The 26,921-nt window shown below is 42.0% G+C and overlaps 1 protein-coding gene across 1 annotated transcript in view; it reads left to right on the top strand.

Moving 5' to 3' along the window:
* alk (ALK receptor tyrosine kinase) overlaps positions 1-26,921 on the top strand; it is a 498,990-nt gene that overhangs the window by 397,422 nt on the left and 74,647 nt on the right. Inside the window, exons 7-9 of the mRNA XM_089004720.1 lie at positions 11,859-11,987; positions 13,833-13,936; positions 24,583-24,755. Coding sequence (XP_088860846.1) covers positions 11,859-11,987; positions 13,833-13,936; positions 24,583-24,755 — 406 coding nt within the window. The remainder of the gene's footprint in view (positions 1-11,858; positions 11,988-13,832; positions 13,937-24,582; positions 24,756-26,921) is intronic.

The following is a 26,921-nucleotide window of genomic DNA, read 5'->3' as shown; positions in this document are numbered from 1 at the left end:
AAAACACTCTATCATTAAGTGTTCGTTTTATATCGCAAGCCAAAGCCAATGTGTCTTGCACTTTTTTTTAATTTAAATCAATAGGGAAATTATCAGCTCACCTTCACCTTGCCTTCTTCTTAAAGACGGGAGTGCACACACACACATCAAGTCCCACTGTCATTTGCTTTGAATCACCGTTTTCTCACGGCTCAACCATCTCATCTCATCTCATCTCATTTTCCGTACCGCTTATTCCTCATTAGGGTCGCGGGGGTTGCTGGAGCCTATCTCAGCTGTCTTCGGGCATGAGGCGGGGGACACCCTGAATTGTTTGCCAGCCAATCGCAGGGCACACAAAGACGTACAACAGTCACTCTCACACTCACACCTAGGGACAATTTGGAGTGTTCAATCTGCCTGCCATGCATGTTTTTGGAGTGTGGGAAGAAACCGGAGGACCCGGAGAAAACCCACGCGGGTCCGGGGAGAACATGCAAACTCCACACAGGGAGGCCTGACCGGGATGCGAACCGGCGACCTCTGCACTGTGAAGCCGTTGTGCTAACCACTCAACTACCGGGCCGCCGGGGCTCAACCATCCGTTCCGAAAATAGAAGTAACCTTTATCCTACATGACTCAGGGCAAACACAAGTGATCCAGAAGTCAGTAGATCAGTAGGACACAGACAGGTAAAAACTGGAGAAGACTCCTTGTTGGGTATTTTATTTTCATGATCATCACTAACACAACACCTCGCAATGCAAATCAACTCTCTGATAGCCTATTCTCTCTGGTCTGTTTGTGATATCCTGATTTGATCTATTTAAATCTCTCACAAGCTACGCCAAGGCTAATTAAGAGGAAAGGGTGGTGGAGGAGTCACGAGCAACAATCCTAGTTTGTGTCAACCTGAGACTTTTGACATAGGTGAAAGTGATCCACCCTCGGCATCATTACGCATACATGCATTCTCCCTTCTTTCAGCCATATCTTCCTCTGGTTGATCTCCGTCAATCGAAATTCTGCCGACACCCTACTGCTTTTCAGCATTTTTCATTCAACTACAGAGGACTATTGCTTCCATCAAAGGGAATGCAAGCATGTGATTTAAGTGGCAATCTGCAAGGTTTCTCCTTCTGCCAGATTTTACTTATTAGATTGTGAAGCCGTAGGCTTTGAACAATTTCTTTTCATTCAGCTGCTGTTCTGCTCATGCTCACTAATAAGGGAAAGGAATTCTTGAAAACGTTGCAGATGTCAACATCTGCATGTTTATTTGTCAAGAGACAAAATGGAAAGCTGAGCACAAACATTGTGAAAACTATGAATAACACACACATGGGTACACATACATACAGATGACAGAACATAATTGCCCCTCTAAAACACACAAAGTCAAAGTCAAAGTCAAGGCCCGGGGGCCAAATCTGGCCATCACATTATTTTATTCGGCCCACGAAAGCAAATCTAGCATGTCAAGTGCCATGTTGCTTGCTAAAGTCCAAACCAAAATGTAAAATCGTCGTACTTGAACCACAAAAACAGTTATTTTTTTATTTCAAATTTGAAAACGACTTATGCATTCATTTGTTGTGCGCTCCATATGTAATGTGTGGAGGGGATTCAACATTCTAACAGCTTCCCCAAATTCATAACGGCCCCGAAGAGGAAACCGTAACTCCAATGAATTTGACACCCCTGCTCTAAAAAAATCATGACCTATTAAGTATGATGCACATATTCACTGCCGACACAAGTTTTTTGTTTTGCAGGATAATATTTTATTGAAATTCCATCTACAATTAAGGCAATTATCTGACAAAACGTACTTGAAGAGAGTGAAATATTGCCATCCCAATCATGATATTGAGAACATAGTTTTAATTCATCTCACCTCGGGACCGTTTTTTTTTAGGTCTTAAAAAAAAAATCAGAAACAATACATGTATTATATTTGTAATTTGTTTTTGTAGAATTACTATTTGATTATGTTCACAATGCTGTAGTGCAGGTGTCCATTTTTGTGTGTTTGTTTTCGGACTGCATACAGAAAAACGTAAATGTCACTTTTAAAGTCAAAAGGAAGGTTTTGCATTTGTTTATGAAATAATTCTATGTATTACTTGCTGCCTTCTCTGTATTACTTGCTGCCAATAACCAATATTGGATTGTGACCCCATTGATTGGGTTTATAAGGTAAAAAAGAAGAGCAATGCCCACATGCCCAAAATAAACTTTTAATGATGAGTTCTTGTATCTTCAGCTGAACTGAGGATCTTTTCACCTTTTGTCAGTTAAGTTGGGACATCAAGAATGTATCTCAGGACATAAATAGAAAGATCTCCATTTTGAAAGGACGACATAGACATCTTATTCTGAGCTGAAGATGATTTTGTAACGTTGATGTCTGAATGTGAGGACACGGAAACAAATGATGAAAAGAACTGACTGATGTGGTAATTTTAGATAGTCGTCGTGGAACAAACTAAAATGCAATCACACCGGCAGTATTGATGTGAACTAAATTAAGAGGAAGAAAATTGATGCTCTGACTGCACAGAAGTAAGGTTGCAAGGAAGGTGTTTGTGTGGGGGGAGGGGGGGGGGCTTCCTTCATATCTCAAGAACCGGCTTGTAGCATAACTTCAAAATGTATTCACAAAACTAGCGTATATATGTGTGCGGACACATAACTCAAAGGATGTTCCAGCTATGGTTTCACTTGGCATGAAAACATGGCAGTGGATATTAATCAATACGACTGAAAATGTATTTGTTGCATACACCACTTTTTACCTCATGACAAAAATAAGTGATACTCTCCATAGAAAACAGATTTATGGGCAAAATCCTGCTTCTAACTCTAATACTAACTCGGGCATCGAACAAGATAGACAAAATGTCTACACGGGCAACAGCATTACTGTATTGTGACCAAGTACAGTGGGGCCTCGGTTTACGAACACCTTGACCAATGAAATTTTCGGTTTACGAATGTTAAATTTATGACAATTAAACCATGGCATAAGCACTACTTTTCGGGATACGCATGGAGCGGCGCCTCACCATGGCTGACGGAGTAATCTTCAGCGGTAGAACACCAAAGCACACGACCGAACAGCACCCCAGCTGGCCTACCTTTCCACACCCCCTTTATCTCAATGCACACGTCGATCGTCTTCAACGATACTTTTGCTGTCATGAGACCGAAAAAGCCCCCATCACAGGCTCGTGTTCAGCTGAAGAAGACACAAAACAAAATTACAGTCGAGGAGAAGAAGGAGATCATTGAGAAACACGAACGAGGTATGCGTTTGTCTGATTTAGCAGCCCGGTACCAACATGCTAAGTCCACCATTGCTACCATCCTTCACAGCAAAGCAGCAAAGGATGAGAATTTGTGGCCCGCATGCATTCTTGCGAGGGACTTTGAAGGATTTGATCTTCATGACTCTGTTGTTTTGGACGCCATTGTTTCCATTGGACAGAACATGGGACTCGAAGTGGATACAGATGACATCGAGGAGCTTGTTGCTGACCATGATGAGGTCTTCAACACAGAGGATTTGATTTGCCTTCAAGAGGACAAGCTGAAGCAAGCCATTCAGGAGTTGTCATCTGAGGGCGAGGAGGAGGAGATGGCTGCAGCATCAAGCGAGAGCATCAAGGCAATGTTGGCTAAGTGGAATGATGTGCAGGCTTTTATTGAACAGTTGCATCCAGAAAAGACTGTGGCTATGAGAATCATCAACATGATGAATGATAATGTGATGCCTCAGTTTCGTAAGACCTTACAAGTCAGAAAGCAACAGGTGTCAATTAAGAGCCATCAACGACCATCACAAATGTAAATAAAGTGACTTTATTATATAGTGCAGTGTATTTCTTTCATTATAATACAATAGCATGTTTATTATACATAGAATAAGGTATGTTGTGTGTAGTTTTAAGGCTTATTTAGTTGACAATTATATTTTATGGAGACCTGGGAACTGATTATTCTCATTTTAATGGTTTCCTATGGGAAATTAATTTTTGGGATACACACTTTTCGCCTTACACACTCTGTCTGGGAACCAATTAAGTTCGTAAGCCAAGGCCCCACTATAGATTGCAAGATACTGTGTACTAAGTATACATGCTGTTTCAAATATTCTGCCTTGAGCAAATGCTGAGCTTTAATTTTATGAAGTTAGTCTTATTGTTGCAGCATACTTCAATCAATCAATGTGATTTTTTTTATGAATTTAAGATTTACATTTGTTTAGATGAAAGAGCATTTTCTTTTTCTGAATCAGAATCAGAATAATCTTTATTGCCAAGTATGTAGAACACACAAGGAATGTGTTTCCGGTAGAACACGCTGCACAAGTATTATCATCAAGAAATTGCAAAGATGCACTATACAGTTCTATTTGGGTTACTGTTTAAAGAGTTAATGGCTTGGGGGAAGAAGCTGTTTAAATGTCTGCTGGATTTGCTGTGCATGCCTGAGGGGAGTATCAGGAAAAGGTGGTGAGCAGGGTGCAGAGGGTCCAGTAGGATTTTTCACACCCTAGTTTGGATTCTTGCAGTGTGCAAGTCCTCAAGAGTGGGTAGGGCTGTGCCAATTATTTTTTCCGCCGTCCTAACTGTCATTCTGTTTCTTATTACCCACACTATGATCCATGAAAAAGTCTTTTTTTATGCATTTTCTTGATAATGTTATAACCTTAAAGTCCACATTCATCAGAACACAACATATTTTTAGACATAATGGGCACTTACAGTCACTCTATATTACCAGACAGAAACATCAAGGAAATCAAAAAAAGAAACATCAAAAGGAAAAAAAATGCCCTTCACCCATCCTAAAAAAAACAAAGACGACCAAAACAGAAAACCTGGGTTTTCAAAAAGCAAAATGTCAACGTTGCATGTTACTATTTTTCTATATCATCACATTAGAGCACATTAGTAGCCCTCTGAGTAAGCTGCTTTGGCTTGTCATGCATCAGTTCCTCACTCTTTTATCTGAAGATGGGCTACAAAAGAATTTTGTACGTGGAAAAATGTGGAGGGAAAAATCTAAGAAAGGCCTTTCACAATGACTCTTCTAACATTTGGCCTATCTAAGTTGGATGTAATTTATGCAGTCAATTACTTAGGCAAACAAGGGAGGGGAAAATCTTGTGAGTAATAAAATAGTTTGCACTTTTCCATGATGGCATAGTGGAAATGAGGTGAGACAAACACACATTCACCTCCTCTTATGGTTCCGACGGGATGCGTTTGAGGGGCTTCTCGGGTCATTAAAATATGCCAGTGGTAAGCTGCCAAAAATGCTTCAGATTTACATGCCAGTCACTTGATCGCCACCCCCAAACACATTAACTGAGCCCCCTCATTTCTCTTTAAAATTCTCCATCATCATTCTTTTCCTATCTCCTTTTCAATTTCCTACTTCTTTTTTTGAGCAGTTTCAGCTTCCACCTCACACTTCTGCTCAAAATTTGACCGACACAAAGGCTCACCTGGACTATTATACTGCACCCACGACTTGCACAATAACACATTCACTGTGACTCACGTCGATGACAAATAGACTTTGCTAACTTATCCTGCGACTGTAAAGTGACCTTGAGAGTTTTGAAAGGCGCTTATAAATGAAATGTATAATAATAATAATAATAATATAGCCCCTTTTCAACAACATCTGGTGTTCAAAGCGCTTCATAAAACCTCACATTCACATTCACGCATCAATGGGAGACTGCTGCCAAGCAGAGCGCAGCAGGATCACTGGGAGAATATTAGGGTTCGGTGTCTTGCTCAAAGACAGTTTCACATAGTCATCAGGATTGCGGATTGAACTCCTAGCCATGCTGCCCCACAAGTCACGTCCCGCTTCGTGACAGGCCCCTTACCGGGCCTATGTACTCATTTAGTACATGCCTATATCAGTGTCTGAAATAACGTCTGCCCGGACGCCTGAGGCGTGCAACTCTTACGTCGGGTGCACAACTTACAAAATGTCTCCGCCTGGGTGGCCAACAACTTCTTCTGAAAAAAAAAAAAGTTTTTTTTTTTTTCAAATCAAACGTTTGCTTTATTCAATAAAGCAAACGTTTGAACAAAGATTTCGAACTGTGAATAAATTATTCCGATTTCAAAATGTTCGTTCGGTTTGGAAAATTTGGAATTTAAATTCGTTTGGCAATTTGCACGGCACGGCAGCCAAAGAAGTCCAAGATGGTGCCCGAGTTGGCAGCTGTCAGCAAGTGCTCTCATGATCCTTGCTTTTTTTGTTGTTTTTGTCTTGTTTTGTGTTTTCTTTTGTCACTTTGTGTTGTTGGGCGTCATGTGGAATGGATATGGATTGTTTTTCAGCATTTTTGACCACGACATTCATCAAGGAGGAGACTGTGCTGAGAGGTTGCGCCTTTTCGGCAGCTAGAATATGCCAGTACTGTTTTTGAATGGGAGGAATGTCGGTGCCATTCGACTGTCATCGCTGGACACCAAAGGGGCCATTGTGCTTTTTTGCGCCTGTAACGGTTGAGGAGACAATATCTTTTCATCAATGGATGCTACAGCTGCGTGTTTGCTTTCAACATTTAGCTTGTAGTCGACGTGCACGTTCCACCATGATGTCCCTGATCCACTGGTGGAAAGACGCTTTGATCGTCTCCTCTTTCATCTAGAACTGCTTCATGTCATCACAAAGAGGGTACAGCAAGTCCTGAGGAATGAATGTCTCTCTGTGTCTTTTGTTTTGTCATATTGTCTTTGTGCTGTCATATTATTTGTTATTTAGGTCTTTTTTACTTCAAGACAGCGCCGCGAGAATGGCTGCCTTTCCAGCAGCTCATGTATTTTGTTTTTCTACTTTCATTCCTTTAATCACTTTGCTGCTGTGAAATGTAAATTTCTCCACTGTGAGACTAATAAAGGCAAATCCAACCCAATCCAATCCAATCAGAAGCCTGCTTCTTGCTTCCGGACTTTCCCAAGCATTAAAAGGTCAGATCATTTTCCAAAGTAGATGCACAGAAGCTCAGCCCCAGAAGAAAGATTCAAAAGAAGCGAACAACATTTATGATGCTACAAAACATAAATGTACATTATCCCGTGACTGTAAAGTGTCCTTGAGAGTTTTGAAAGGCGCTTAGAAATTAATGTATTATTATTATTATTAAAAGCATCGTGGAAGGAGGATTTCACATGCCTTGTAGCAGATAACGCAACCCAAACATTGCATTGTGCAACATGATGAACAGTGTATGGACAAACGACAATTGGAGCAAAATCATCAGCAAGCAATATTTACCATCAATTAAGCAGGGGAGCATTTGTGGTAGGTACATCATTCGTAAAAAAAAACTCATTAATACTTTGTTTTGTTTTTTTTGTTTTGTTTTTTTGCGATTACTTGTCTTATTGTGTTTCAAGTTGTGAAAAATGGGACACTGGGCAACTTTTCAGTGTTGTCTGCCCTGGTACTGCTAACTTTTTGTCAGGAGTTTTAGACACTGCCTATATACTATATATTAGGATTATTGCTCTATTTCCCTAAAATTACAGTCGAGGAGAAGAAGGAGATCATTGAGAAACACGAACGAGGTATGCGTTTGTCTGATTTAGCAGCCCGGTACCAACATGCTAAATCCACCATTGCTACCATCCTTCACAGCAAAGCAGCAAAGGATGAGAATTTGTGGCCCGCATTCATTCTTGCGAGGGACTTTGAAGGATTTGATCTTCATGACTCTGTTGTTTTGGACGCCATTGTTTCCATTGGACAGAACATGGGACTCGAAGTGGATACAGATGACATCGAGGAGCTTGTTGCTGACCATGATGAGGTCTTCAACACAGAGGATTTGATTTGCCTTCAAGAGGACAAGCTGAAGCAAGCCATTCAGGAGTTGTCATCTGAGGGCGAGGAGGAGGAGATGGCTGCAGCATCAAGCGAGAGCATCAAGGCAATGTTGGCTAAGTGGAATGATGTGCAGGCTTTTATTGAACAGTTGCATCCAGAAAAGACTGTGGCTATGAGAATCATCAACATGATGAATGATAATGTGATGCCTCAGTTTCGTAAGACCTTACAAGTCAGAAAGCAACAGGTGTCAATTAAGAGCCATCAACGACCATCACAAATGTAAATAAAGTGACTTTATTATATAGTGCAGTGTATTTCTTTCATTATAATACAATAGCATGTTTATTATACATAGAATAAGGTATGTTGTGTGTAGTTTTAAGGCTTATTTAGTTGACAATTATATTTTATGGAGACCTGGGAACTGATTATTCTCATTTTAATGGTTTCCTATGGGAAATTAATTTTTGGGATACACACTTTTCGCCTTACACACTCTGTCTGGGAACCAATTAAGTTCGTAAGCCAAGGCCCCACTATAGATTGCAAGATACTGTGTACTAAGTATACATGCTGTTTCAAATATTCTGCCTTGAGCAAATGCTGAGCTTTAATTTTATGAAGTTAGTCTTATTGTTGCAGCATACTTCAATCAATCAATGTGATTTTTTTTATGAATTTAAGATTTACATTTGTTTAGATGAAAGAGCATTTTCTTTTTCTGAATCAGAATCAGAATAATCTTTATTGCCAAGTATGTAGAACACACAAGGAATGTGTTTCCGGTAGAACACGCTGCACAAGTATTATCATCAAGAAATTGCAAAGATGCACTATACAGTTCTATTTGGGTTACTGTTTAAAGAGTTAATGGCTTGGGGGAAGAAGCTGTTTAAATGTCTGCTGGATTTGCTGTGCATGCCTGAGGGGAGTATCAGAAAAAGGTGGTGAGCAGGGTGCAGAGGGTCCAGTAGGATTTTTCACACCATAGTTTGGATTCTTGCAGTGTGCAAGTCCTCAAGAGTGGGTAGGGCTGTGCCAATTATTTTTTCCGCCGTCCTAACTGTCATTCTGTTTCTTATTACCCACACTATGATCCATGAAAAAGTCTTTTTTTATGCATTTTCTTGATAATGTTATAACCTTAAAGTCCACATTCATCAGAACACAACATATTTTTAGACATAATGGGCACTTACAGTCACTCTATATTACCAGACAGAAACATCAAGGAAATCAAAAAAAGAAACATCAAAAGGAAAAAAAATGCCCTTCACCCATCCTAAAAAAAACAAAGACGACCAAAACAGAAAACCTGGGTTTTCAAAAAGCAAAATGTCAACGTTGCATGTTACTATTTTTCTATATCATCACATTAGAGCACATTAGTAGCCCTCTGAGTAAGCTGCTTTGGCTTGTCATGCATCAGTTCCTCACTCTTTTATCTGAAGATGGGCTACAAAAGAATTTTGTACGTGGAAAAATGTGGAGGGAAAAATCTAAGAAAGGCCTTTCACAATGACTCTTCTAACATTTGGCCTATCTAAGTTGGATGTAATTTATGCAGTCAATTACTTAGGCAAACAAGGGAGGGGAAAATCTTGTGAGTAATAAAATAGTTTGCACTTTTCCATGATGGCATAGTGGAAATGAGGTGAGACAAACACACATTCACCTCCTCTTATGGTTCCGACGGGATGCGTTTGAGGGGCTTCTCGGGTCATTAAAATATGCCAGTGGTAAGCTGCCAAAAATGCTTCAGATTTACATGCCAGTCACTTGATCGCCACCCCCAAACACATTAACTGAGCGCCCTCATTTCTCTTTAAATTCTCCATCATCATTCTTTTCCTATCTCCTTTTCAATTTCCTACTTCTTTTTTTGAGCAGTTTCAGCTTCCACCTCACACTTCTGCTCAAAATTTGACCGACACAAAGGCTCACCTGGACTATTATACTGCACCCACGACTTGCACAATAACACATTCACTGTGACTCACGTCGATGACAAATAGACTTTGCTAACTTATCCTGCGACTGTAAAGTGACCTTGAGAGTTTTGAAAGGCGCTTATAAATGAAATGTATAATAATAATAATAATAATATAGCCCCTTTTCAACAACATCTGGTGTTCAAAGCGCTTCATAAAACCTCACATTCACATTCACGCATCAATGGGAGACTGCTGCCAAGCAGAGCGCAGCAGGATCACTGGGAGAATATTAGGGTTCGGTGTCTTGCTCAAAGACAGTTTCACATAGTCATCAGGATTGCGGATTGAACTCCTAGCCATGCTGCCCCACAAGTCACGTCCCGCTTCGTGACAGGCCCCTTACCGGGCCTATGTACTCATTTAGTACATGCCTATATCAGTGTCTGAAATAACGTCTGCCCGGACGCCTGAGGCGTGCAACTCTTACGTCGGGTGCACAACTTACAAAATGTCTCCGCCTGGGTGGCCAACAACTTCTTCTGAAAAAAAAAAAAGTTTTTTTTTTTTTCAAATCAAACGTTTGCTTTATTCAATAAAGCAAACGTTTGAACAAAGATTTCGAACTGTGAATAAATTATTCCGATTTCAAAATGTTCGTTCGGTTTGGAAAATTTGGAATTTAAATTCGTTTGGCAATTTGCACGGCACGGCAGCCAAAGAAGTCCAAGATGGTGCCCGAGTTGGCAGCTGTCAGCAAGTGCTCTCATGATCCTTGCTTTTTTTGTTGTTTTTGTCTTGTTTTGTGTTTTCTTTTGTCACTTTGTGTTGTTGGGCGTCATGTGGAATGGATATGGATTGTTTTTCAGCATTTTTGACCACGACATTCATCAAGGAGGAGACTGTGCTGAGAGGTTGCGCCTTTTCGGCAGCTAGAATATGCCAGTACTGTTTTTGAATGGGAGGAATGTCGGTGCCATTCGACTGTCATCGCTGGACACCAAAGGGGCCATTGTGCTTTTTTGCGCCTGTAACGGTTGAGGAGACAATATCTTTTCATCAATGGATGCTACAGCTGCGTGTTTGCTTTCAACATTTAGCTTGTAGTCGACGTGCACGTTCCACCATGATGTCCCTGATCCACTGGTGGAAAGACGCTTTGATCGTCTCCTCTTTCATCTAGAACTGCTTCATGTCATCACAAAGAGGGTACAGCAAGTCCTGAGGAATGAATGTCTCTCTGTGTCTTTTGTTTTGTCATATTGTCTTTGTGCTGTCATATTATTTGTTATTTGGGTCTTTTTTACTACAAGACGGCGCCGCGAGAATGGCTGCCTTTCCAGCAGCTCATGTATTTTGTTTTTCTACTTTCATTCCTTTAATCACTTTGCTGCTGTGAAATGTAAATTTCTCCACTGTGAGACTAATAAAGGCAAATCCAACCCAATCCAATCCAATCAGAAGCCTGCTTCTTGCTTCCGGACTTTCCCAAGCGTTAAAAGGTCAGATCATTTTCCAAAGTAGATGCACAGAAGCTCAGCCCCAGAAGAAAGATTCAAAAGAAGCGAACAACATTTATGATGCTACAAAACATAAATGTACATTATCCCGTGACTGTAAAGTGTCCTTGAGAGTTTTGAAAGGCGCTTAGAAATTAATGTATCATTATTATTATTAAAAGCATCGTGGAAGGAGGATTTCACATGCCTTGTAGCAGATAACGCAACCCAAACATTGCATTGTGCAACATGATGAACAGTGTATGGACAAACGACAATTGGAGCAAAATCATCAGCAAGCAATATTTACCATCAATTAAGCAGGGGAGCATTTGTGGTAGGTACATCCTTCGTAAAAAAAACTCATTAATACTTTGTTTTGTTTTTTTTGTTTTGTTTTTTTGCGATTACTTGTCTTATTGTGTTTCAAGTTGTGAAAAATGGGACACTGGGCAACTTTTCAGTGTTGTCTGCCCTGGTACTGCTAACTTTTTGTCAGGAGTTTTAGACACTGCCTATATACTATATATTAGGATTATTGCTCTATTTCCCTAAAATATTGGCTCTCCTGTGTCTCTCCAGACCACTTCCTCAATGGCAGCTATTGCTCATTTGAAGAAGACGAGTGCAGCTGGCAGTCCATGATGGGTGTCCCCTTGAGAAGACTCCAGTCTTCAGCCAAGGCCACGAGAAAGAACTGTCCATCCTCAGGTGGCCCAAACATTATCTATTGATGTCATGATTTGTGATGATGCTTTTTTTCATAGTCGGAAGCCAAGGTCCTTATTTTCATTCTCGTTGCACGTCTAGCACGAAGTGAAGTCTTGCTGTGAACATGGGTGGTTCGAGGTTTCTTTATTTTATCGTCATTTTTATTTGAGGCGCAGGTAGGAATTTGCATCTGCACCAATCGAAGTGACTTCCTTGATTACCTTTATTTTCAGTTTAGGTGAGGTTCGCAGTCTAAAATGGTGGGGATCAGTATGCATAAAGTATATTTTAAAAGGGTTGCAAGATTTTCTCTTGTGTAATTAAGTAAATGCGGTCATTCCTCAGAGTCTTTTAACACAACTGATCACACAATTGTAATGGGTAAAGAACAAATCTGAGTTGATTGGAATTGGAACAATGGCATTTTTATTCATAGCACAGGCTCAAATCAGCTCCACTCAACTCCACTCATATTATGCTGAGGTGGTTAGACTTCAATAGTATTTATTATATTAATTATAACAATAGAAAACTGCAACTAATATTCTGCATTAAACACTTCAGTTGAACAACGCTGTCAATGTGGCTTGATGGTGATGGTACTGTTCGGATCTAGAGCAAAATTAGACGTTTTGAGTAATTCTCTAGTCCTAGTGGTATTTGGGGCCTTAGCAGTGGACTCTCCAAATGCTATAATAACTGGAGCAGTCACAAATCTGACCAAGGACTACGAATGGTCTCGCATAGCAGTACCTGCTTTTGTAAGTGAAAAATCATGAATATTAAATAAAGCTATGCCATTGCCATGGAACACTGTATTATTTCTGGTATAAATGTTCGTTGATATTGTGTGCGTTGTCAGTATCATGAATAAATGTAAAAGTGCGGCCAATGTAATGTAGGTGCGTGTACTCATGCATGACCATCCAACGTTGTTGTAGTTGAAGTATGTGTCAATATTGCACAAGGTGACAGTTATTATTAGCTCACAAGGAAGGATTACATTAGATTTCTCATATGAGACGACTGTGTTCTGACTCTGGGTGCATGACCAGTCTCCAAATGTACCAAAAAAGGACCAACGTCTGTGTAAGCTCTCAGTCGTACAGGACTCTCAGGTCCCACTGATTGTTCCTACATTACATGTCGGAACAATCATTGGGGCCACAGGGAGTGGTCCTCTTCTCCCCCCAACCTGAGAGTAGGGACCTATCATAGCTGTGTCCGGCGCCGCCATGTCTGGACATTAGGGATATATAAATAGGGCCGATATGACCAGTAAGACTTTAGTTCGCTGACGCTTCTTGGATAGGAGGCGAAATGTCCGACACCTTCAAAAAAGTACAGATGACGGCTGAAGAAACCTTCGCATCGATTAAAAATGAACATAGTCCCACTATCCAAAGGTACTGATCTTTGGACGTCAAGTGGGCTCACTCTGCATGTAAACACGCTGAATCTAACCTGTCACTGAATTTTAAATATTGGAGCTGAATTCCCAAATAACAGATTTTATAGCGCGTGCGACAATAAAGCATTTGACCACAGTGGTTAGTACAGAACTAGTGTGGTGCCGTAAAGAGCTACTGCATGGTGGAAAGTGGTTCTGGATACTTGTGTAAAGAAAAGTACAGTATTGCAGAACTTGGACCACATATTTAACTGCCAGGTAAAAAATGAAATAACCAAATACTCTGATTTTAGAAGTTATCTCTCATGGTTCCGAGTGGTGAGATGTTCAATGCATACATGGTTGACGAATTTATTTTGGTGGGACTAAAATTTTCGAGTTTGTGCTGAATAACACAGGTGTTTTTGTTTTTTGTTGTTGTTGTTGTTGAAAAGGTGCAACACTCAGTTTGTTGGGGAACCAGTTCAAAGGCCGGCATCGCTCAGCACTGCTAAGGAGTCCTCTCTTTCCACCTCCTCTAAGAAACTCTCCATGCACGGTGAGCACATCATTCAATGATTTTCTTGGTGAATACTCAGACGAGAATCATGCCGATGCAAATTTGGCACAGCAGGAGCTTAGCTGTGTGTGTGTGTGTGTGTGTGTGTGTGTGTGTGTGTGTGTGTGTGTGTGTGTGTGTGTGTGTGTGTGTGTGTGTGTGTGTGTGTGTGTTTGTATGACTAGTCTTGTGAGGACCACTAACATTTTATACCATGTGTAGTGAGGACATTTTGACAAGTGAGGACCTTTTGGCCGGTCCTCACAAGTTTTTCCATTCTACTGGCTTCTAGAGGGTCGATATATGCATCTGTTAAAGTTTCAGAGAGGTCCTCACAAATTCACCCAAAATGATTTTTTTGTTGTGTATTTTCATTGCACTTGGATACACACGCATTTTACTCACTGTGTGTGTGTGTGCGTGGTTAATGAGAGGAAAACGTTCATACCACAAAATGTAAAATGATATTTTAACCAAATTCACTGCAGAGATGAGGACTTTGAATGTACCCATTCAGAAACCTCACTCCTGCTGTTATTTCAGTTTTTTATTTCTTTGTTATTAAAGAAGTTGAAGTGGGAAATGCGGTGACATTTAGTCTTCAAATGGAACACTAGTTCTTCTCTAAATTTAGCAGCAACGGTGGTCCTCACTCCTTATCTGGAGTTATCCAGACCTCACAATACCAGTGAGACAGGAATGCGTGTGTGCGTGTGCGTGTGCGTGTGCGTGTGCGTGTGTGTGTGCGTGTGCGTGTGCGTGCGTGCGTGTGCGTGTGTGTGTGTGTGTGTGTGTGTGTGTGTGTGTGTGTGTGTGCGCGCGTGCATGCGTGTGCGTGCGTGCGTGTATGCGTGTGTTTGGGTGTGTGTTTGTGCGCGTGTGTGTGTGCACGTGCGCATGTCTAAAGATTTGACTTGGGAAATACAAGATTTGCTTGTGACTGCTTGGAACACAAAGGTAGAAAAAGGGGGAGTTGGTTGGCATATGTGTAGGCATACCAAAGTAAAGACTGTAAAATCGACTTTACCGTTCATGGGTTGTTCTCTTTCTCCTTGTTTTCCTCCCACATGTATATTTGTGTAATTGAGTATTCTGAATTAGTTATGGGTGGGAATGCAAGTGTAATTTTTATGTGTATATGTGCTGTGCCCCACTGCCCAAAATCAGCTTGGATTTGCTTCCGGCTCAGCCGTGACGCAATCGAAGAAAAGGGATATGGGAGCCCAAGGCAAACAGGATGCTGCATGTGGTTTATCCCATGTCAATTAATAATGTTCATCATTACATAAAATACAGTGATACCTCAGCTTACGAACTTAGTTGGTTCCCAGAAAGTGTGTACAAGGCGAAAAATGTGTCTTCCAAACATTAATTACACACAGGAAACAATTAAAATGAGAATAGTCCATTCCCAGGTCCCCATAAAACATAATTTTCTACTAAATAAGCCTTAAAACTACACAACATATACCTTAGTTTATATATAATAAATGTGCTATTGTATTGTAATTAAAAAAAATGAACTGAACAGTACAATAAAGTTGTTTTATTTACCTTTGTGATGGTCATTGATGGCTTGATGGAATGGAGTGGGAGGATGTGGGAGCAGGTGGGAGGCAGGGATTTACTGTTTGGAAGGAGAGTCACATTCCATAAAGTCTGTAGGAAGGAGGGTTAGCCTATCTTTCATAGGCTTATGCCGATGGACGGACTTCTCTTTCTATGTAATGACAGTCCGGTTAGGCATCTTTTTCCAAAAAAGGCCAGTTTCATCAGCATAAAACACTTGATGAGGAATGTAGCCTTCTTCTTCCACCATCTTGAGGAATGATTTCTTGTAAGCTTCTGCAGCTTTATCGTCAGAACTGGCTGCCTCACCATGATGAATGACACTATGAATCGCTGTATGATGCTTAAAGTTCTTGAACCATCCGTGGCTAGCCAATAAATCATCAATGGATGACGAACTTCTAGGTTGCCTCTTGACGATATCCGAGTGAAGTTGCCGTGCTTTCTCGGCGATAATTCCCTCACTCACGCTGTCGCCAGCTAGCTGCTTTTCGTTAATCCAAATTAGCAGAAGTTGTTCAACCTCTTCTATTGCCTGAGACCATTACTTAGACAAAACCGAAACACCCTTAGCAACACATGCACCTTTAATAGGTTCCTTGTTCCAAAGGATGGGAGCAATGGTCTACGTAGAATACTGGTACTGGGACACTAAGTCACATGAACACACACCTCATTTGTGTTTCTAGATGATCTCCTTCTTCTGCTCGACCATAATTTTGTTTTGTGTCCTCTTCAGCTAAACACTAGCCTGTGGTGTGGTCTTTTTCGGGCCCATATCAGCAAATGTATCCTTGACAACAAATCACGTATGCCACATATGCACTCAGAGAAAGGAGGTTTGGAAAAGTAGTCCAGCAGCCACTGTGGCGCTATTCGGCCATGTAGTTTGGTGTTCTTCCGCCGAAAACTAGTCCGCCAGCCACCGTAGCACTCTGTGTGTTTCCCGAAAACTAGTTTGTATGCCAAAATTATATTCTCTGGAATTTAATGTTCATAAGGTGAAAAGTTTGTTAGCTGAAGCATTCATAAGGTATCACTGTAGATTTTTCTTTAAATATAATTGATTTGTTTATGTGTGTATTTATACAGAAAGACGTCTTTGAAACTAGTGTGTCTCTATCGTTGTGTCTAAAGGGGGAAAGGAGAGTCAGGAATAAACTAGGCCCACCTGGCCACTCAAAATCTGCTTCTGCTCTCCTACACATTAAATCAAATGATTCTCTCATGGTAAACTACAATGCAACTGGAGCATGTAGGTGAATACTTTAGATCCCCCATGTCTCAATTAAGGTTGTGGAACACACCCAGTAATGGTGTTTGTTTTACATCCCTTGAGCCCTTGTACGCATGTGAATTTGCACAGTTGACAGGGTTGAAGAGAGTCTCCAAATGCTTGAGAAGATGGTGTGAAAGTCATGGATAAGCTTGCAAAGGCAAGACCCCAAAACACAGCCAATCGCTGAACCTAAAGAGAGTGACAATTTGCTGAAGAAAAAAAGAAAGAAATATGCTAATCAAAAAGCAAACCAATGTATGAACGGATAACCTCACCCCACTTTCAGAGTGATTAAGAGCCAGGATTTTTATGGACAGCTGTGTTGGCAATGCTGCACCAACGCAGATTTTCCAGTCTCTTGACACCTCGCCAAAGATTAAGCATGATTACAGATTGACACTAAATCCCTTTGATAAACACTATATTGGCTGTGTTCATGCTGGCCTCTTTGCTCGCGGACAACTGCACTGTTGCGACAATATTCATTTTGAGTATTACTCTAGCTCACTTTCATGTCATGCCCAATGTCCGCTGTACACGACTTGTTTTCAAGTCACCATCTGTTTTCGCAAAGGACGCTAAACACCTCGACTTGTATAGGTGCTTGACATCAAGATGTGTGTATTCAGTTTTGTGGTTGCGGTGCCGTTGTTTGTCCAGCACCTATTCCGGTGAAATGGTGAAACAAGAATTATGTGGTTGGATTTAAAAAAATGCTGTTGAGAGACGTGCTAGATCGCAGGCCCTGTTCGTTGGCAAGCTTTCGAGCATTATACTTCCTGACGTTTAATTTGTGTTACACCCTGTGAGTTTTCAGGCAATATTAGTTTGACCATGTCCCTTCAGGAAACAACCAAATTAGGTTAATTTGTGGAGAGGCCTACAAGAGTGGTGTTGATGCAAAACAAGCTCAGTGAGCCTCCTGGTTGAATGTGGTTCAACTCTGACAGAGCTGCTGTTGTTTGATATTTTATTGGTTCACTAAATTTACACAAAAACATTGGACTTCATTTGCTCCTGGTTTTATGCAGTGATACCTCGGTTTACAAACGCTTTAGCTAACGAACATTTCGCCTTACGAATGTTAAATTCGCGAGACTATAATCTTGGCATACAATCTATTTTTCGGGAAACACATGGAGCGCCACAAGTAGTGATGTGTCGTTCACGAACGAGCTGGTTCTTGTAGCTCCTAAGAAGGAGCTGGAAATGGCAGCCAACTTTTTTTGTCCTCTATTCTCGGCCCCCAGTCTTCGGTTAAACCTGCACCTGATTGGTCAAGAGCGTGGTAGAGGAGGGAGGGGACACACGCAGCAGAACACACGCAGCAGTGAGGAGAAGTAGGAGGGTTTACAAAAACAGAAACACACACACAGGAAAGGGAGATGGCAGAGCTTGAAACAAAAAAAAAACAAATGTGAGGAAAAAAACAAAAGGGAAAAAGTTCAGAAAATGGATAGAAAACAGTGAAATTTGGACTCGTTTCAACTTTATTGATACTTTAGAGTGTAGACTGCAAGGTTAAAATATCCCATCAATCAGGCTACACAAATAACCCGCACAAGCCATCTGCACAATTTGAAGAGAAAAGACAAGCAAAGGAACCAGCTATTAATGAAGTTTCTAGTGTGTCTGCCTTCATCTGTTACTGTTGCAATATCTCAACTTCCAAGATGTACAACAGAGCTCCTTGAGACACTTTATGTAAAAACCTATCCATTCCATCAAGCCATCAACGACCATAACAAAGGTAAATAAAATGACTTTATTATGCAGTATTCTTTTATTACAATACCATAGCACATTTATTCTACATAAAATACGGTATATTTTGTGTAGTTTTAAGGTGTATTTAGTTTAAAATTATATTTTATAGGGACCTGGGAACGGATTATTCTCATTTTTACGGTTTCCTATGAGAAATTAATGTTTGGAACACACACTTTTTGCATTACACATACTTTCAGGGAACCAATTAAGTTCGTAAACCAAGGTATCACTGTATATAGTCGTGGCATTCACAATTTTTCCGACCTACAATTTTTCTGTCGTGGTTTTCACATTTCCGTTTGTTGTTTCTCATAATAATAATAATAATACATTTCATTTATAAGCGCCTTTCAAAACTCTCAAGGACAGTTTACTCAGTCTGTCTTTCTTAGATGATCAATCACTTGATACGCTTGTGAGTACCCAACTGTCATTTCATGTGCAATGGTCCACTTTGGTCGTGTTCAGACAGTGTTGTCAGCCTCAGTCAAATATCAGAGTTTTTTAACAATTATTTGCAACTATCTATTGTAAATTTTAACTGCCTTCCTTAATATGCTCCTTATGAGTCATAAACACTCTGCTGTTTAAAGAAGAAAGTGATAAAAATTAAAAAGCTCAATCAAAAGCATGCCGTACAAGGGAACAGGCTCTATCCTGTCTTGCCACTCTGCTTCAGTTCTGTTTAACAGCAAGTTTAGCCATGGAAAGGATGTCTTTAGCTCAATTCAGGTGTGCTTTTTCACAGTTATTTGTAGCTCAATGTTACGGAAGAGGATTAGGGCCACTGAAGAACAAAAAATATGGTTGGCAAAATTCTGACTTTAATCTCAGACTTCTGACTTTATTCTCAGAATTCTGACTTTAAAGTCAGAATTATTTTCGTTGCGACTTTAAAGTGACTTTATTCTCAGAATTCTGACTTTAAAGTCAGAATTCTGAGATTAAAGTCAGAATTCTGACTTTGTGACGTTCGTGGAGCTACTGCTACTACTAAATCGACTTTTTGCGTGGCCGATGAGTGTCGGAAGACATCCTTTCTCTTTTGGAGGAGCAGAGGGTGAGTAAACAGTGCGTTCTGTTTGTTTCGTTTAATGGTCGTTGTGTCCATAGTTAACGTGTTCTGCGGAGCTGATAGCGCCATTGCTAGTCTGAATACTGTATAATGAATGGATGCACCCGGTTTACATTCGCGAATAAATAGAAAGTAACCATTTAAGTTGGTACTATGTCACACTATGACGCCACATAACGTTGTTTTTAACAACTCCGCTCCTGATTTCGCACCCCATCGTGCGGAAGACAGTGGCCGGCTGGAGAGTCACTGCAGTTAAAATCATTGTGAACTGAACACACTTGATTAAACCGGCACATCGAAGTTTCAGCAGAGATTATTTTTCTACAGCCGTAGTTGTCAAGGACTTCAACAAGATCATCTAGGTCGATTTCTGAAAAGTCCTTCATTACTTCAATTGATACTTCACGCTCCTGACTCCTCACAAACTGCAGAAAATGTGCTTTTAGATCACTGTGGACCGAGTTGAAAAGCACCTGCTCAAGGAAAGGAAATGCAAGTTTGTTTGGGAAATAGCAACAATCTTCGTAACCCTTCACAAGGATTCTCCCAACTGCTTTCCACTTTTCTGCTGGAAAATCATGGCGAATAAATGGTACTTTAATTGTTGTACCAAGGGTGCATCCGTCATAGAACTCTTGCCAGAAGCATGTGAGAACATCTCTCAATACTCCAGATCCAATGCCAGCTTCTTCTGGAATAACTGGGAGTATGTGTTTCACAATGATTGTGTCACATCTCGTTGCCATCCTGGGCGCGCCCCGCCCCTCCTGTCACCTCCTCCGCCACTCCCGGGAGACGGCCCCTCCAATCATCACTCACCTGGGTTCCCACAGCTGATTGTCATTCACTGATTGTGCCTTCTGTCTATATCTGCCTATCGATCACTATCGTCTCCGTCGGAGTATTTTTGGATGTTGCCGTTACCACTACCGTGTTGCCAGGTCTGCTATTATTTAGTTATCTTCCTCCACTCTTCCCTGTTTGTTATTTTTGATGCATGTTTTAGTAAAGACTCTTGCTCCTTCCAAGCCTGTAACGTCATGTATTTCGGGTCCTTCCCTTTCGCCAAACCCCGTTGCTCGAGTCCTGCCTTTTTGCACTCGAGCGTCGTTACACAATACCTCCCACCAGCCCCCGGCAGGACTCCTCCAGCCCCTACCGGTTCCGTCCAGACCCTGGTCCCACATCTCAGTCGACTTCGTGACAGGCCTCCCCCTCCCGTGGCAAGACGGTCGTCTCTCACCGTAGTGGACCGATTCACCAAGTTGCTGTCCGTCACCGAGACGGCTCAACTCCTGGTTAACCATGTCGTCTGTCTCCACGGGATTCCGACGAACATCGTGTCGGACCGGGGACCGCAGTTCGTGTCCAAGGTATGGAAGCGTTTCTGTCGGTCCCTAGGGGCATCGGCAAGCCTGTCGTCTGGTTACCACCCCAGACCAACGGACAGACGGAGAGGAAGAACCAGGACCTGGAGGCGGCCCTCCGGTGCGTGTGCCTCCACAACCCGGCATCGTGGGCCCTGCACCTATCCTGGGTGGAGTACGCCCACAACTCCCTGGTCTCCGCAGCCACAGGTCGGTCCCCATTCATGTCCGCCTGTGGCTATCAGCCGCCCTTGTTTCCCACACAGGAGGGCCAGGTGGAGGTCCCGTCTATCGGACGGGCCCACAGAGTCTGGAAGGAGACCAGGGACGCCCTGTTACGCACCGCATCCCGGAACCGGCGGGTGGCAGACCGTCATCGGCGACAAGCACCCAGCCACCAGGTCGGGCAGGAGGTCTGGCTATCCATGAAGGACCTTCGGCCAAGCTGGGCCCACGCTTCACGGGTCCCTTTCCCATTGAGGCCATCCTCAGCCCGGTCTCGGTGAGGCTCCGGCTACCACCCACCATGCGGATCCACCCCGTCTTTCATGTTTCCCTCCTCAAGCCAGTGGAGACCAGATCCTTAGCCCCCACGCCCCCCCCCCCCCCCCCCCCCCCCCCCACCTCCCCACCGGATGTTGGACGACGGACCAGTCTAGACCGTGCGGGAGATACTGGACTCCAGGCGCATGGGCAGAGGAGTGCAGTACCTGGTCGACTGGGAGGGCTATGGACCTGAGGAACGTCAATGGGTCCCACATTCCTGGATCCTCGACCCATCTCTCACCCGGGCGTTCCATGCGGCTCACCCATCCAAACCTGGTGGGCCGCCAAGAGGCGTCCATTGAGGGGGGAGGGCACTGTCACATCTCGTTGCCATCCTGGGCGCGCCCCGCCCCTCCTGTCACCTCCTCCGCCACTCCCTCCAATCATCACTCACCTGGGTTCCCACAGCTGATTGTCATTCACTGATTGTGCCTTCTGTCTATATCTGCCTATCGATCACTATCGTCTCCGTCGGAGTATTTTTGGATGTTGCTGTGTTGCCAGGTCTGCTATTATTTAGTTATCTTTCTCCACTCTTCCCTGTTTGTTATTTTTGATGCATGTTTCAGTAAAGACTCTTGCTCCTTCCAAGCCTGTCACGTCGTGTATTTCGGGTCCTTCCCTTTCGCCAAACCCCGTTGCTCGAGTCCTGCCTTTTTGCACTCGAGCGTCGTCACACAATACTCCGACCACCCATGGACCCCGCCGGCGATGACAGGTACTTTGCCGCCCTTGTTCAAGAGGTGGAGCGTTCGAGCCAGCTGGCCCAGGCGATCGAGGAAATGCGCTACGTTACTTCCTCGCTGGCTCAACGCCTCAAGGAGATGGAAACATGCATCGCCACCCTCACTGTCCCTTCCTCCCCGCCCGTGGGCAGGCGCAATCCACCGCTACCCCAACCCTCACGCTACGCAGGCGAAACCGGGCGCTGCGCTCAATTCCTCATGCATCCTTCCCTTTCGCCAAACCCCGTCGCTCGAGTCCTGCCTTTTTGCACTCGAGCGTCGTCACAGATTGATTTGTTCAAGATAGCATTTTCAGAGAATGCTATGATCAAGGGACATAATTGGCAAGCGTGGAATGGTCCATCAGTACTATGACATCACTGTCAATCTGTAAAGGAACAAGACAAATAAAGTAAAAAAACATTCAATCATCATAACATATAATCACTTCATTTTAAAATATGAAGCACAAATGTAATACTGATCTCAACAATTGTAAATCAAACACACATGCAAACATGTTGCAACTCTAAAACGTTGAAAACTGTTAAGGATTTGACAAAGGTACATTGATGCTTGAAATGACTGGGAAATATTTGCCTTACAACATGCAACCATCAAAATAAAGTCCCTATTCAGACAGCAGTTCATCAACTTTTGACTTCGTTGATGCGTGCGTGTGCCTCAACAGTACTTAAAACGATGTACACACAGAACCACGCCAGAACGTGTGATCACAGTGTGTTCAATTCACGATGATTTTAACTGCAGTGATTCTCCAACTCTGATTTATTCGCGAATGTAAACCGGGTGCATCCATTCATTATACAGTATTCAGACTAGCAAAGGAGCTATCAGCTCCGCGGAGCACTTAACTATGTACACAACGGCCATTAAACGAAACAAACAGAATGCACTGTTTACTCACCCTCTGCTCCTCCAAATGAGAAAGGATGTCTTCCGACACTCCTCGGCCACGCAAAAGGTCGATAGGTGACGGCATTACTGTATGTCCTGTCTTCCGAGCCACACTTAACGTACTGTACACGCTGACGGGGCCAAAATTGAATAGCTCCACGAACGTCACAAAGTCAGAATTAAAGTCAGAATTCTGAGAATAAAGTCAGAATTCTGACACTAAAGTCAGAATTCTGAGATTAAAGTCAGAATTTTGCCAAACATATTTTTTTCTTCAGTGGCCCTCATCCTCTTCCGTACACTGCAAACGAGCTTAACGGACTACATTAAATTTCATATTATGAAGCATTTTACAGATGTGATACTGGTTTGGCGGTCGTGTGCATGTTCACCACGGTCTGAGGAGTGGGAGGAAATTTGTGTGAATGCTCATAAACTTTTGTTTGTTTGTTTATTTGTCTCTGTCTGTCTGTTTGTTTGTTGGTTGGTTGGTTGGTTTATTGGTTCTTTTGTTGGTTTGTTTGTTTGTTGGTTGGTTGGTTTGTCTGTTGTATATTGAACATAATGGAACATGAGAGGGAAATTTGGTCTCCTCCATTTTCCCCCTTGCAGGATTATTTTCCCCTCTTTTAGATATGATTGTGTGAAGGAGTTTTCTGAACCAGTCCATGTGGGCTTTTTTTAAAATGTGCAAGGGTAGAAGCCCCCTCTCCGCCTCATCAAAAACAAACACTGCTGCTTAGAGAATGGATTACAGTAATTTAAACAATTATATAAATAAATTATTTAAAAGCCGTGATAAAAAAGATGTCATTTAAACCACCTTAAAAACATCCTCTATGGACCTGATGTCGTCTGGCCATGCTGTGAATTGCGCAGGAAATGATTATCTACTTAGTCCACACATTCCCACAAGCATTGAAAGCACACGTTATCACGATGGTGTCCTAATTGTAATTTCTGGTAGTTATGTTGCACTATCACAGATTGCATCCTCACCATCATTAATTGCAAACCATGACAGAGAATGGTGATGTGAGGAAACCAGCACATGTATGGCAAGGGCGACAGACAGACAAGTGTGACACCCGAAATGAGACCAGTTCCAGCTGCTGACTTCACGAGAGTGATTGCGCAATACTCTCTGTTTATTGACGATGCATTGCTTTTTTCCTTTCGGAAAAACAGCTGGTTGCAGGCAGCTGGAACAGAATAGCAAAAGTGGCATGAATATCAATGGAGAATGACAATTAAATATATGCATTTATTGAAAAACAATAAATTAATTATGTTTTTGATGCATCCTGTGCACTGCAACTACTGCAAAGCTCATTGTGGTGGTCTTATAATGAAGACTTGCTTTACTGAATCCTGTTTTGTATATTTTCCCACAGGTGCGTTTCTGGATTTGTTCTGGGGTTATGCAGAAGGGGACACTGTCTTTGTGGATAGCAGAGAACAGCACGGGCCCCAAAGACCAGCGCCAATTGTGGCACTCAGCCAGCGAACCAACATCAGAGAGAGGCTGGAAATTCATCACAGTTCCACTTTATGGACTGTCAGACTGGTATGACACTCAACCAATGTCAGATCGCAACCGTAGTAAGACGCTTTTAGATTTAGGCAGTTATCAAATCCTATGGTAATTTTCCGTTAGTCTCGTATAAATAAATACTTTAGGTTTCCACATGGCAATACACCTCTGGGCTAATAAATTATTCTTCATTTGTTTCTCTCTCACACATTAATTTCCATCCTTTTTTTTTTTACTTAAATTTAACCAATCCCATAGTGCACGTTTCAAACCCAAAGTCTGTGGGCCGGATGTGGCGTGTCTCGTCATTTTATGTGGTCCAGGAGAGCTTGAAAGGCCAATATGTCAAAAAATTAACAGTTTTAAATGTTGCTTTGGCCAAAAAAACGACATTTCCAGCAATGTCTCCATATCAATGCTCACGGGTGGAATCAGGAGGAAATAATTAACCCAAAATGTTAAGTAAGAGATACGTTGATACAAGGCTAAAGCTAGCCTAGAAGAAAAGCAACACATCACATTTCGGAGTAGTTACATTTATTTTACATTAGATTCATTCATATTAAGTTACAGTTATAAGGCCCTTTGAAGAAAGCCATTTTACTGATGGGCCTCTTTGTCAAAATGAGTTTTACACCCCCAGTAAATAGACTGCACTGCACATAATCACACAACAGTTAGGCCAGGACTCAGTTGTTCTTAAGCTGGGTCCGATCAAACCCTAGCGGTTCAGTAAGTCGGTCTCAGGGGTTCAGCGGATCCTCCGCCGCAGAGGTCCACCCCTCAGTCTAGTATGCAGTTAGTGGGCAGTCATTGAAAGAAGGGTTCGGTGACTGAGCATATGAAACTGGTGGGGTTTGGTGCCTCCAACAAGATTAAGAACCACTAGGCCAGGTGTACAAAATCTCAGTTTACCTCTCATTTTCTTTGTCAGTGATAAATTGTTGAACTCAATCCTCAAGGCTCCATCTTTCTGCCTTACTATTGTACATGTCCCTGATTTACCCTCAAAGAGAAGATTAATTAAAGCTAAACAGACAGAATAAAGGAAAGGAGAATTACACATCAAGCATTTTATCATTTTTAGCCTGACTGGTGTTTTCTTTGCCATTCAAGTTCAGATAATCCTGCTCCACCGGGAGTGATTAATATTTTATTCCTGCATTATATATGTGACGGGTGTCACAACAGTGACTGTCTTCATCTCCACGATACTGCCGTCTTAATAAGACCAGACGCGTGGATGTGTCTTTTTATTTCTTTTATTTCTGCAACACAGTATGGCAGAAGGGATGGGTGAAGTTGCATGGGTTTCGTCTTGTGATTAACATAAACCTCGTCCAGATTGTTCTGGATATACAAAACATTATAGATAACAAAACAGAATGAACAACGTGTAATCGTGTAGTGGTTATTTACAGAAAAAGAGAATACAACATAGGTTCAGTGTTATTTACATGATGTCCCTGAACGCATCATACGCGGAGACTCGGAAGAACATGCGGTGCGCTTGCAAGGGCGCACAGTTCAACCCGCCACGAACATTCACGGGCAAATGAGACACGACACAAGAAACTAAATAGTGTGCAATAAAAAAGAAATGAAGCAATTATTACCTGCAACACAGTATGGCAGAAGGGATGGGTGAAGTCGTATGGGTTTCATCTTGTGATTAACTGCGCAACAGAAAAGCACTATGAAGCCAATGTGCTTCAAAGTTCAACTCGACAAAACGTGAATTAAATAATTACACAAAAAGTAATCTGAACTCGAAATGAATCAGGGAACTAATTAGATAACACTAGACAGTACAAAAGGGGAAACAAACTAAGATATTGTCATGAAAATGCGCGTTAATCCAGACCATCAGAGAATTGCGACTCACCATGAATCTCGTCACGATTGTTCTGGAAACTATGGGCGGAACTTGGTGCCACACTGCGCGCCGTTGCGTCACTTCCATCATAATTTAATAATATTAGTGTACAACTCCGTTCCATATCAGTGCTTCCCTAGTAAATTAGAATGTGATGTTTGTAATCATGGGATGAACATTTTGTTTTTTTTTGCGAGCGACCTTTTGTAGAGCTGATGCAGTCAGAATACCAACAATAGATGAACACAGTAAGATTAAAAGGTCGTTGATATGGAAGATATTATTGGTTTACTATGATTATGATTACCTTACTGAGAATTGAT

The sequence above is a fragment of the Hippocampus bargibanti genome, linkage group LG09 (genome assembly GCF_051943395.1).
Source record: "Hippocampus bargibanti isolate YZ-2025 linkage group LG09, ASM5194339v1, whole genome shotgun sequence".
Classification (NCBI taxonomy): Eukaryota; Metazoa; Chordata; class Actinopteri; order Syngnathiformes; family Syngnathidae; genus Hippocampus; species Hippocampus bargibanti.
The sequence above is the reverse complement of the archived record's forward strand: the minus strand, read 5'-3'. Positions and strand labels throughout refer to the sequence as shown.